The sequence below is a fragment of the Trifolium pratense genome, linkage group LG7 (assembly GCF_020283565.1).
Source record: "Trifolium pratense cultivar HEN17-A07 linkage group LG7, ARS_RC_1.1, whole genome shotgun sequence".
Taxonomy (NCBI): domain Eukaryota; kingdom Viridiplantae; phylum Streptophyta; class Magnoliopsida; order Fabales; family Fabaceae; genus Trifolium; species Trifolium pratense.
In genome coordinates this window covers 42,292,017-42,305,193 of record NC_060065.1, presented here as the reverse complement: position 1 = coordinate 42,305,193, position 13,177 = coordinate 42,292,017, and the positions used below count along the sequence as shown (strand labels likewise).

The 13,177-nt window shown below is 34.7% G+C and overlaps 4 protein-coding genes across 28 annotated transcripts; all 4 read left to right on the top strand.

Annotated features, from left to right (window-relative positions):
- The first annotated feature begins 204 nt into the window (after window positions 1–204).
- LOC123895013 (probable disease resistance protein At4g27220) lies at window positions 205–12,872 on the top strand. Of its 25 annotated transcripts, XR_006804059.1 has the most exons (12): window positions 226–2,406; window positions 3,514–3,665; window positions 4,313–4,424; window positions 5,055–5,251; window positions 5,350–5,422; window positions 6,048–6,560; window positions 6,833–9,317; window positions 9,815–10,096; window positions 10,204–10,926; window positions 11,413–12,232; window positions 12,328–12,401; window positions 12,563–12,872. XR_006804059.1 is itself a non-coding variant. In XM_045945187.1 (11 exons), exons 5-10 carry the CDS (start codon window positions 6,058–6,060, stop codon window positions 12,333–12,335), a joined length of 4,821 nt encoding a protein of 1,606 aa, XP_045801143.1. In that variant the 5' UTR covers window positions 4,055–4,201; window positions 4,313–4,424; window positions 5,055–5,251; window positions 5,350–5,422; window positions 6,048–6,057; the 3' UTR covers window positions 12,336–12,376; window positions 12,563–12,872. The 25 variants fall into 25 exon arrangements, 3 of the variants coding, with proteins under 3 accessions (XP_045801144.1, XP_045801143.1, XP_045801142.1); XR_006804054.1 differs by having other exon boundaries at window positions 5,114–5,251; window positions 11,413–12,401; XR_006804068.1 differs by having other exon boundaries at window positions 4,313–5,251; window positions 6,833–8,810.
- On the top strand, window positions 351–1,301 carry LOC123896438 (pentatricopeptide repeat-containing protein At1g53600, mitochondrial-like). The gene has a single exon (XM_045946822.1). It carries the CDS (start codon window positions 351–353, stop codon window positions 1,299–1,301), a length of 951 nt encoding a protein of 316 aa, XP_045802778.1.
- Window positions 1,323–2,105, top strand: LOC123896437 (pentatricopeptide repeat-containing protein At1g53600, mitochondrial-like). Its single transcript, XM_045946821.1, has one exon. The coding sequence runs from the start codon at window positions 1,323–1,325 to the stop codon at window positions 2,103–2,105; it is 783 nt and encodes a 260-aa protein (XP_045802777.1).
- On the top strand, window positions 4,670–5,286 carry LOC123896436. Its single transcript, XM_045946820.1, has 2 exons — window positions 4,670–4,738; window positions 4,852–5,286. Exons 1-2 carry the CDS (start codon window positions 4,670–4,672, stop codon window positions 5,284–5,286), a joined length of 504 nt encoding a protein of 167 aa, XP_045802776.1.
- Window positions 12,873–13,177: the final 305 nt, after the last annotated feature.

The following is a 13,177-nucleotide window of genomic DNA, read 5'->3' as shown; positions in this document are numbered from 1 at the left end:
CTATAACTCGAGTGTTGAGTTCATTAGGCGACAAACAAATGAGGTTTCTCATAGCTTAGTTAAGGCCATATATATAGCTAGTCCCCAAACATTGATTGACATACCACATTGTATTGAACACTTATTGATTAATGAAATGTTATAAATTTGATTCCTTAAAAAAAAATAAAAATATAATAATAAATATGAAACATCACGCCAGATACTTCCACAAAATAATTACCACCGCCAAATCAAACCTCACGCACATCACCAACACTGCCAAAGGTACCAAATTTATCACTGACTGCAACGTTAAGATTTCAGAAAATGGACGAAACGGCAAAGCAGCAGAAACAATATTCCACACAATGTCCCAAAAGAACATTGTCACTTGGACAGCCATGCTCACATTATATGCCCAAAATGGTCAAATCGGTAACGCACGCAAACTGTTCGATGAAATGCCTGAAAGAACACCTGCTTCTTATAATGCCATGATCTCTGCTTACATTCGCAATGGTTGTAATGTTACCAAAGCTTATGAGGTTTTTAACTCGTTTAATGACCGAAATGCGGTGTCCTATGCTGCCATGATCATGGGTTTTGCTAAGGCAAGGAAGTTCCACTTGGCTGAGAAACTTTACCTTGAAGCTCCAATTGAATTTCGTGACCTGGTTTGTTCCAATGCTTTAATAAATGGGTATTTGAAAATGGGCGAAACAAATGAAGCTTTGAGGGTTTTTGAGAATGTGGGTGAGAGTGAGAGGGATGTGGTTTCTTGGAGTGCAGTAGTTGGTGGTTTGTGTAGAGATCAGAAGATTGGTTATGCTAGGATATTGTTTGATAGAATGCCGGAGAGAAATGTGGTTTCTTGGAGTGCAATGATTGATGGGTATATGGAGAAAGGTTTGTTTGAAAATGGGTTTTGTGTGTTTTTGGATATGAGGAGGGAAGGGGTTGTTGAGGTTAATTCAACTACCATGACTATAATGGTTAAAGGGTGTGGAAATTGTGGTGGTGTGAAAGAGGGAATGCAGATTCATGGGTTGGTTTCAAGATTGGGATTTGAGTTTGGTAGTGTTTTGACTAATACTATCATCACTATGTATTCCTTGTTTGGTTGCATTGACATGGCAAAGAAAGTGTTTTGTGCTATGGGTAATAAAGATTTAGTTAGTTGGAATTCTTTGATTTCTGGATATATTTATAACAATGAAGTTGATGCAGCTTATGGGGTTTTTGAGAGGATGCCAGAGAAGGATTTGATTTCTTGGACGGCCATGATCACGGGGTTTGTTTGCAAAGGAAGGAAGAATTGAAAGGCTATTAAACTGTTTGATATGTTGAAAGAGAAAGATGATTTTGTATGGACCGTTATTATATCTGGCTTTGTTAGTAATGAGGAGTACGAGGAAGCTTTGTGTTTGTATGTTCGGATGAACCGGGAAGGATGCAGGCCTAATCCTTTAACTATTAGCAGTGTTCTTGCTGCTTCGGCTAATTTGGTGGCACTGAATGAAGGGCTTCAGATTCATTCCCATGTTCTGAAGATGAACCTGGAATATGATCTTTCGATACAAAATGCTCTTATATCATTCTATGCGAAGTGTGGAAACGTAACTGATGCCTACAAGATCTTCATAGACATCGTTGAACCAAATGTTGTCTCTTATAACTCAGTCATCAACGGCTTTGCACAAAATGGCTATGACAAAGAAGCTCTCAGTATGTATAAAAGAATGCAGACCGAAGGCCATGAACCTAACCACGTTACTTTCCTTGCTGTTCTTTCTGCCTGTACTCATGCAGGACTGATTGAAGAGGGACATAATTTATTTAACACCATGAAATCTCGTTATCATATTGAGCCAGAAGCTGATCATTATGCCTGCATGGTTGATCTACTCGGTCGTGCTGGTTTCCTTGATGAAGCTATTGATTTAATCCATTCAATGACGTTAAAGCCACATTCTGGGGTTTGGGGGGCTCTTCTCGCTGCAAGCAAGGCTCACCTACGCCTTGACCTTGCTAAGCTTGCTGCTCAACGTATTACCGAGCTGGAGCCTGCAAATGCAACACCTTATGTAGTAATATCCAACATGCATTCTGCTGCTGGACAATAGATTGAGGGTGACTTAGTAAGAAAGACGAAGAATTTAAAAGGAATAAAAAAAAGTTCAGGCTGTAAGCTGGATTACTATTAAAGATAAGGTTCATCTGTTTCTTGCAGGGGATCAACCACACAGAAATGTTGAAGAGATAAAAGCCATAATATTGACTATAGATAAAGGGATGCAGTGGTTGTATTATTGTGAGCACTGATTTGAAGTCTCTTGGTTTTCTTTCTTAACAATGCAACCTCTGTTGCAAAAGTGCTATCACTGCCTGAGCAAGCAAGATTCTTTTCGACGAGATTCATTTGATGTAAGACCTTTCTCTTACCCCTCTATATAAAATGTGTGCTATATATCCATATGCTTTATGGATTATCATTGTCTGATGATCTTTAACTATAGCCTTTTTCTTTACTAATAACTAGAATATTTATTAGGACTAACCTTGTAATTGCTATTAGTATCTAGGAGATTTCTGGCAATAAAATCTGTCTCTTTACCTGATAAAGTAACATACTTATGTGGCACATGCCAAATGAATAGACTAAGACCAGATGTAGTGTTATCCTTGAATCTCTCCAATTCTAGTATAATTTACTCGTAGTTTCTAGTTACCTCATCTTACTAGTGCACGCACACTTGTCTAACCTGGGCAACATCGGGTCTCTACACTTGTTTCATTATAAAACTAGGAAAAATCGGTTGAGCATAAAGTTATGCTACATATACACTTTTAAGTTTAGAAAACATCATTAGTCAAAAAAAGGTTTAGAATAACACGAAAACCAATTTAACAATTTCCTGCGAGATACAAATTATCCTCTCCACGCACATCCCTCCAACTGAAATTCAATTTCTTCTGATCATTGATTTGGTTGTTTACACCATGAAGAAAAAAAAAAGGAAATTTTATTATATAAAACGAAGAAAGTTGGTTGAGCACAAATTAAGATATGCTTAATAACACTTTTAAGTTTAGAGTGTCACCAAAACCAATTAAACAATTTTCTGCCAGACAAAAGTATTCCTCTCCTGCCCCCCTCCCGTCCTTTAGACTGAATTTTTGGGTTATTTAAATCATTGATTTGATTATTACACTTTTACCTTTTGCATTGTCACATAACGCGTTATTGAAGTCTCCCGCAATTTTACCCTAAAACTAGCTAGGAAAATGTGTTGAACACTTGAACACAAGTTATACACTTTTAAGTTTAGAATGACACCAAAACCAATTCAAGAATTTGCTATAAGATAATGCTGTCTTAACCCCCTACTACACACAACTATATGATCGCATTGAAATCCTAACAATGATAAGTTATAATCACAAATCTTTCTATCCCAATCAAAATAGCTATATACTTGGTTAAATAATATCCAACTTTGCCAAAATTATATAAAATGCATGCATTTGCAGTTTTCTTCAACTTCAAAAGATAGCACCCAACAACCACACTTGTTAACACAAAGAAGTCAAAACAAAGGAAGACATGTTGTTCTGTGTGAAGAATAAAAGGTAGCCGAAGAAGAGTGAGCTATTTGGAATCTGAATCTCAAGCAAATTTAGAGGTAATTTTCTTCATTGCTGTGTTTCTAATATTGTTTTACTAAATGGATAATGATTTATGTCTAAAACTATTACTACTGAATACTTGAGTAATATTAGGGAAATGCTAACGAGTGCCACCAAGGTACCCTTTAAGGACCTTAATTTAGATGTAATGATTTATGTTTTGAAAATGCATTGTGAATTGAAATGTTTAACTTTTTGTGTAAGATATATCATTTAATAAGAGATTGTTTACTTACAAAGTCAAGGCATTATATATATCATATGCACTTAATTATTATATAACAAAAAGAAGAAGACAAATATTCTTTTAATAATAATAATACCCTACTTAATCATAATAAAAAAAATACAGTGCCCCACTCAATAGTAAAAATCATCAACTTGTGCAGCCGGCCTAGCACCCACCACAACACAAAGTAGTAGTAGTAGTACTAATAATAATATAAATAAAAAAAAGAAGGCGTGTTGTGCTGTGCTTGGTAGTGAAGATCAAGTGAGTTATTTGAAATCTGAATCTGAAGCATATTTAGAGGTAGTGTAATTTCTTCATTTTGCTGTGTTTCTAGTTTTATTTTTTATTTTTGAACCTAAATAAAATTAAATGAACAATGATTTATGTATCTTTTTAATTACGTCTCTGCAGAGCAATCTTCATAATCACCTGTCTATTGCATTAAATCCACTTGAGCACAAGACAAATATTGTCTATGCTATATACTGCTAGCTCTTGACATACTACTGCCTCAAGTTTTAAGGTATCACTTTCTCATCAATATGCAAACAATATATTTCAAAATCAAATCTCTTGCTTTTTTAAATTTCTTCTTAAAATTCGTAAAAGTAATTATAAATTTCTTAAAACTTTTTCACGTATATTAAAAAAAGTTGGTAGAGTAATTAACGTATTATAAAAGCTCTTTGCCTGCGTTGTTTTCATGATGAGTCTGACAGATTTCCATCTGATTTCCTCCAAAGATTTATCAATCTTGAAAATCTTAAGATGTCTTGTAGTTCTTTCACGGAGATTTTCTCCAGTGGAAGCTTTGGAATTGGACATTCTGGAACAAAGGTGAAGTTGAGAAAACTAGTACTTGTTGAATTAAAAAACCTCGAGTTTATATGTAAAGAGAAATATGATGTGCAAGTTCTTCAAAATATTGAAATATTGGGAATTTAGAGCAGTTGAAGGTAAAGTCTTGTGCTGGATTGGAAAATATTATGAAATCTTCAGTGGTCAATAATATTCAAAAACTTAAAATATTATGCATAGATTATTGTGAAAAGATAGAAGAAATAATTGCAAGCGATGATGAGAATGATGATTTTGAACTAGCATTTATGAAATTGGAGCATTTGCAATTGATTAACTTACCAAGGCTAAGAAGTTTTTGCAAGGGAAGACATAGCTTCAAATTTCCACTACTGAAGACGTTATCTGTAATAGATTGTCCCATGATGGAAACTTTCTCACATGGAGTGTTGTATGCACCAAAGCTCAGAACTGTACGTGTAAATGCAGAAGGTGAATGGCATTGGAATGGTGACATTAATTCTACTCTAAGAAAAATTGTAGCGAAAAAAGGTAATGTATACAAAATGGATTACCTCAAATCATGATTCAAATGTTATGGCTTGCATTCTCACATTATGGTTGTTTTTTTCTTGTTTATGAATATCCAGAACTCTAAGGGTGATTGTGTTTTTCCTCAATATTTGGAAGAAATCTCATGTAGATAATTCGTGGCAACCACTGGTAATTCAAAATCAGCACATTCTTATTTAATTATTTAAAATATTTCGTGTATAGGTGCTGAATGTTTGATTTACTGTGTAAGTGTAATTATGTATGATATCAAATTATTGAGATTGAATTGGTGGAATTTAATGGCACGCTACTTCAAGAATGCTTGTTAAGAATATTTTTTTAAAAAGAAGCTAAAATGATGGCAAAATCGTAAAATCCATTAAGTAATTTTTTAATTTCCTTTTAGTTTTTTAAGTAAGAATTTCGTTTTTTCATAAAACAACTCGACAAAGTTATTAAAATGGGGACGCGTGGGTTTGCTTTGTTGAAACGGGGTGTGCACTTTTTTTTCTTTTTTTGACTAAATAAAAAAGGGGTGTGCACTTTGTTGAAAGTAATAATCTCTTTTTCACAAAACAACTCGTCAAAAGAACCTGGTGTGCACTTATTACAAAGAAAGATGCTTGAAACAATAATACAAATCCTTGAAATATAGACTAATAAACAAATGAAAGATTCTTGAAGTTTCCCATAAAATGTAAATCCCTAACTATGAATATTTAACATGTGAAAAGGTGCCAATAAATCAACTCTTTACTATCTTGTTTATTACATCTCACTGATTCCATTCCAGTTAGATTGAAATGGCTAGTAGCAGCAACTCCTCTGCTTTAGCTACATTGCCAAAGAAGAGGAAGAATTATTATGATGTGTTTGTCACCTTCCGAGGTGAAGACACTCGCAACAATATCACTGATTTTCTTTTTAATGCCCTTGAAGAGAAAGGCGTTTTAGTATTTAGGGATGACACTAATCTTCCAAAAGGTGAATCCATTGGACCCGAACTCTTTCGTGCAATTGAAGACTCTCAGATTTTCGTTGTCATATTCTCAAAGAACTATGCTTCCTCAACTTGGTGTTTGCAAGAATTGGAAAAGATATGTGAATGCGTTCAAGTTTCTCGAAAACATATTTTGCCTGTTTTCTATGATGTTGATCCTTCTGAGGTGCGAAAGCAAAGTGGGATTTTTGCTGAAGCCTTTGTCAAACATGAACAAAGATTCCAACAAGACTATGATATGGTGCAAAGATGGAGGAAAGCTCTCACACAAGTGGGAACAATCGCTGGTTGGGATATCCGTCAGAAGTAAGTATTTTTTTATATTAACCCGGTTCTCAGGGGAAGGGATTCTAATAATTCAGAGTTTGCCACATTAATTAGGAGTATATTGTGTTCCGTTAGCATTTCTGTATTAGTAAATGTATTTTTCTTTTTGCATGAAAATATCAATTTTAAGGTCAGCAGAGTATCTAGTTTTCTAAAAGAGAAAAGTATCTGTTATTTTGTTTAATGTCAGTGCTTTTAGTTTTTTTATCTGATGATTTGGTATCACTCATCGGATTTCTTTAAACGTGTAGGCCACAATATGCACAAATTAAAGAGATTGTTGAAAGAATAATAAATATTCTGGATTGCAAATCTTCATGTGATGATGTTCATGCTCAAGTGACAGCCACGCCATTTGGCAGAGGTTATGAGGCCTTGGAATCCAGAACATCAATGTTGACTAAGATGATCACGGAATTGAAGAATCCTAACAACTTCATTATTGCGGTGTATGGGATGGGTGGTGTGGGTAAGACAAAACTTGTGGAACAGTTAGCTTGGCAAGCAAAGAAAGATAGGTTATTCAGTGTTGTAGCTATTTCTACTATAACTGATTCTCCAGATTTGGAAAAAATTCAAGGCAAAATTACTGAAGATTTGGATATGAAATTTAATAAGAAGACAAAAGAAGGAAGAGCAATGCAATTACGTCAAAGGATATGCAGTGAGAAGAGTATTCTCGTTATTCTTGATGACATTTGGGGTAAACTTGATTTGACGGAAGTGGGGATTCCTTTTGGTGATGATCACAAAGGATGCAAGTTGGTGGTGACATCCAGAGATCGTAACGTATTGAACTCTGAGATGGACATTCAGAAAGAATTCAGACTTGAAGTTTTACATGATGAGGATAGTTGGAAATTGTTTGAGAAAATGGCAGGTGAAGTTGTTAAAGATTTCAATATAAAACCAATTGCAGTAGAAGTGGCCAAACTTTGTGCTGGGTTGCCCCTTTTGATAGTTACAGTGGCAAAGGCTTTGAGGAAAAAGCATGTCTCTGATTGGAAGGATGCCTTAAATGAATTAAAGAGATTTGATCAAGAAGGGTTGCATAATAAAGTTTACTCTACTCTGGAATTGAGTTATAATTTTTTAGAGAGTGAGGAACTGAAGTTGCTATTCTTATTAATCGGTTCCTTTGGACTAGATTTCCAATACACTGGAAAACTGTTTTCATTTTATTGGGGGTTAGGCTTATATAGACACTCGCACGCATTGACAGATGCAAAAACCAGATACTACAAATTAATAAACGACCTCAAGGCCTCTTCGTTGTTACTTGAGTCTGAAGCTGACCGGGTTAGAATTCATGATGTTGTTAGAGATGTGGCTAAATCAATTGCATGTAGGACTCGCCCAACCTTTGGGGTGAAAAGGTACACTTTGATAAAAAAATGGCCAGAGATAGATCAACTTCAAAAATGCCATCAGATCATCCTGCCTTGGTCTTATATTCACAAGCTTCCTGAGAAGCTGGAGTGCCCAGAGTTGAAGCTACTTCTACTGAGTAATATCGGTGACTTTTTGAAAGTCCCCGATGACTTCTTCTCTGAGATGAGAGAGCTAAAGGTCCTTGATTTATATGGAATGAATTTTACCCCTTCTCCACCACCATCACTTAGTCTCTTGACAAAACTCAAAACATTGAATCTTCCTGGATGTGTGTTCGAAGAGATATCAATAGTTGCAGAGCTGAAAAGTTTAGAGATTCTCAGGCTTGAAAGATCTCATATTAAAGAGCTCCCAAAAGAAATAGGACAGCTAACTAATCTTCGAATACTGAATTTAACCAATTGCACTGGACTGAGATTCATTCCTGCAAATCTTATTTCAAGTTTAACATGCTTGGAAGAGTTGTACATGGGGAATTGCTTTATCCAATGGGATGTCAAGGGAAGCAAAAGCAACAATGCAAGTCTCGAAGAGCTAAGGGATTCGTCTCATCTAACTGCTTTAGACATAATGATTCAAGATGCTTCAGTTTGTCCATGGGACTTGCAGGTCTTTGAAAAGCTTGAAAGATACAATATATATATTGGTGATAAGTGGAAATGGTATTTGGATTGGTCTGGAAATGCTTCTGAATCTTCAAGAATACTTAAGCTAGAAGACAGTAGGAGTTCAAACATTCTTTTCGATAGCGGGTTTAACTTCTTGCTGAATTCTGCTGAGGAGATGTGCCTTGCCAAAATACAATGTGTTAGAAATGTCTTTTATGAACTAAACAAGGTAGGTTTTCTACAATTAAAGCATTTGTGCATTCAAGACAGTTTTGATCTGAAGTACATCATTGACTCAATGGGACGGGGCAATTCTTATCCTGTTTTACCCAACTTAGAGACTTTGGTTCTTGAAAATCTGTTTAATCTGGAAGAAATATGCTATGGCATACTTCCAATTCAATGTTTTTCCAAACTAAAATCTTTTGAAGTCAAAGGTTGTGACAAGTTGAATAATCTGTTATGGCATTCCCTCATTAGAAACCTTCGTCATCTTCTCGAAATAAAAATTTCTGATTGCAAAATGATTACAGAAATCATAGCTGAGCAAACATCTGAGGCTGATAAAGAAATCGACCCGATTATGTTCCCCAATTTGCATTCTCTTGAACTTGTATGTTTGCCTAGTCTCATTAGTTTCTGTTCTGTTCCATTGACAACTGATAAGGGTCTCAAAAAGTGTGGTGAAAATTATGATGATACACAGTGCATACCTGTGGCACTAATTGATAATAAGGTAAAAACATGATTTAGTGGGTCAACTTCGCTATTTGTCTTTTTAAGCCACATAAAGTGCTTTAAGATGGTGTTTCAACAGTAGTAGATTTAAAACTTTTTTATGATTACAAACTTTTTTACAATCCTGTTGCATAAATTTTGAAGTGTTTACAGACTTCATTTCCTATTTTAATTGCTGACTAAAGCTCCTAAAACTTCAGTATGTTTGGATCAACAAAAGGAAATGAAATAAAAATGAATAAATGACATTTTAGTTGCCATTGTTTGGATTAAACAAAATAGAGTGAAAGTGATAAAAAAAAGAAGCAAAAAGCAAAACAAAATAGGGTGAAACGGAATAGAACTGAACAACATCTATTTCATATGATTCTTCCAATACATTGTTTTTATATTCCAATTTGGGGGATGGTTGTTGTTAGATATTCATCTTGATCTTTTTCTCAACATAAATGAATACGAAAAATAAAATCCTCATGAGAATCTTTTGGTTAATAGGTTGGGATGCCCCACCTTGAACTATTGAAGTTGTCCAAGATCAATTCTAGGAAACTCTGGGATGACAAAATTCCGGGTCTTTCTTGCATGCAAAACCTGAGGAGTTTGACAATTGACAAATGTGGTAACATAGCATACGCATTCTCATTCTCAGTGGCTAGAGAATTTCTAAACCTGAAGCATCTTGCAATTAGTAATTGCCAAATGATGGAGGAAATATTTGTCTCGGATGGAAACTTGGGTAGTCTTCCTTTATCTCAGAATCAATTCTCTAATAATGAGGTGAGCATTGTCTCCAACTCTACTATTAACTGTTGTTTGATTTTTCTTTTAGTTTTGCTGCTTGTGCAATTATCTGTTAAAGGTCTAAGCATATTGCCTGATTGTAGGTTATATTTCCAAACTTGGAGACATTGGTAATCTCCCACATGGAACACTTGAAATTAGTATGGTACAACCAACTAGCTCCAAATTCCTTTGGCAAATTGAAGGAGTTGAAAATTGAATTCTGCAATGAAATTTCAAATTTAATTCCATCTTATGTGCTTAATAGATTACAGAATCTGGAGAAAGTGACTGTAACTAATTGTCCTACACTAGAAATTGTATTTGAAACACAAGGTCTAAAAGCAGATAGTGGTAGACAAACAAGACTGGAAATGCAATTGAAAAGTCTCACTTTGAAACATTTACTGATGCTGAAACACATATGGAGTGGGAATCCTAATGAAAGCTTCAAGTTTCAAAATCTCAGCCTTTTGCATGTTACTGAATGCAAAAGCCTCAATCATATTATTCCCCTTTCTGTGGCTAAAGAGATTCAACATCTCCAAGAACTTTATATAGAAAAATGTGGCATTGAGAATATTGTAGCACAAGATGAAATGGCTGACAGAGTTCCAATATTTATTTTCCCAGAATTAACATCTTTGAGTTTACGAGGTTTAACACAACTTCGAAGCTTCTACAGTGGATTACATACTTCGGATTTCCCTGTTTTAAAACATGTGGATGTTCTTCATTGCGACAAGCTTGCACTGTTCAAGCCAAAGTCTCAAAATTGCCAAGATAATGTCCCAGTTGATACACTCCCCCTTCTCTCAATTGAAAAGGTGCATTCTACATCTCAATACTCAGCAAACAAATGGCAGATTGCTTTATGCACGTATTTAATTGCTTCCACACTCTACAATGTCATTTTTAATAGATATGTGTTGTGCTTGTTAGTTTCATTCCATGTTTTGATTAAGTGTATATGATTATGTCGGGAAAATGGTGGGCAATATTGTTAGGATATAGGATTTGAGGTAAGGAGTTAGTTAGTTAGTTACTTACTGGTTTAGTTAAAGAAGTATTTGTATAAATAGGGGAATACAATGATAGAGAGGGGATTATTAAGTATTGTAAACATTTTTTAATAGAGTAGTGACTCTATTGTGAAGGGGAAACCCTTGGAGGAGAGATTTCTCTCCTATTCTTTTATACCCTTTATCAATCTTTCAATAAAATTGTTTATTCTTTTTAATTCTCCGGTTCCTAACAAATACTTTTTTCTTTACATAGCTATTAACTTGAATCTGATTACTTGGGTTTCATAGGTTGTCCCCAACACAAGCGAGCTTATTCTTAATAGCAAGGACGTCACCATGTTATGTAATGGCCAACTTAATGATGAGCTTATCTACAAAGTTACAGATCTTCTCCTGCGATGTTTTCATGACGAGTCTGACAAATTTCCATCTGGTTTCCTCCAAAGGTTTGTCAATCTCAAAAAGCTTAAGGTGACATGTAGTTCCTTCAGAAATATTTTGAGTGGAAGTGAATGCGATGGACATTCTGAAACAATTATGAAGTTGAGAATTTTAGTACTCGTTGAGTTAAACGATCTCGAGTTTATATGTGAAGAGAATTCTGAGGTGCTACCAATTCTTCAAAATATTGAAACTTTGTCTGTACATAGATGTTCTAGACTGAATAATGTAATTCCATCCTCAGTGCTGTTTGAAAATTTAGACCAGTTACTGGTGTTCAATTGTGCTGGATTGAAAAATATTTTGAAATCATCAACAACTGTCGGTTTACAAAAACTTAGAAAATTATGCATAGATGGGTGTGAAAAGATAGAAGAAGTAGTTGCAAGTGATGATGACAGTGATGCTTCTGAGCTAGCTTTTATGAAATTGGAGTATTTATGGTTGAATAAGCTACCATGCCTTAAAAGTTTCTGCAGGGGAAGACATGGCTTCAAATTTCCACTACTGAAGTCGTTATTTGTAATAGATTGTCCAATGATGGAAACTTTCTCACATGGAGTGTTGGACGCAGCAAAGCTTACAAAAGTACGAGTAACACCGCAATATGAATTTGAATGGAATGGTGACCTTAACACTACTATAAAAAAAATGAGTAGCGTAAACGGTAATGTACACCAAATCAATTAACATCAATCATGATTCAAATGTTATGGCTTGCATTCTCACATTGTTGCTTTCTTCTTGTTTATGAATATCCAGAACTCTAAGGATGATTGTGTTTGTCCTCAAAATTTGAATGAAGGCTCAGGTAGATAATTCGTCGCAACCACTTGGTAATTCAGAATCTGTACATTGGACTTTTTATATTTTCCATTTTTTGATAATTATATTTCATCTTCTTCGAAAGTTAAGTTTGTGTTAGTTTCATTTCCATACGTTATCCTTTTTTGTTTTTGTCATTTTGACAACTGTTCTTTGTTTTTATTTCCTATAGGTTGTATCTACATGTTTTGGTTCGGAGGCTAATCAGCTAATCCCTAATGGAACAAAGTGTTTACAACCATCATGACGTATTGGTTTAATGACTTTTCTATGATAATGACTTCTGTATATTGTTTTTCTGTTGTTTGCAAAACTAATCTCTACTGAACTTTCAGTACTCAGTTAATATAGGTGCTGAATGTTTGATTTAGTGTGTATGTGCAATTATGCATGAGATTAATTAATAATTATTGAGATTGAATTGGTGGAATTTAATTGCATGCTACTTCAGAAGTTTTGTGCATTTTGATCATTGCACAGCATTCATGTTTTTTTTACCAATATAGGAATGCTTTTTAAGAATCTTTTGAAAAAAGAAGTAAAATGATGGCTAAGTCTATGATGGACAAGTAAAATAGTGTTGCACCATGCAAAAGTATCACCATATCTCGCGTAATCTAATGGTGAAACTTATTGATTCAATGGCAACAAACTCGTCTATTATACAATATTTATGTCACTTGTACACCATAGGACAAGCCTAAAATGATTTCTCGTGTTTTACACCCTTAACATTTAATTTAATTTTACCAGTTTTAGAGTGGCTCTATTATATTTGTATCAAAAA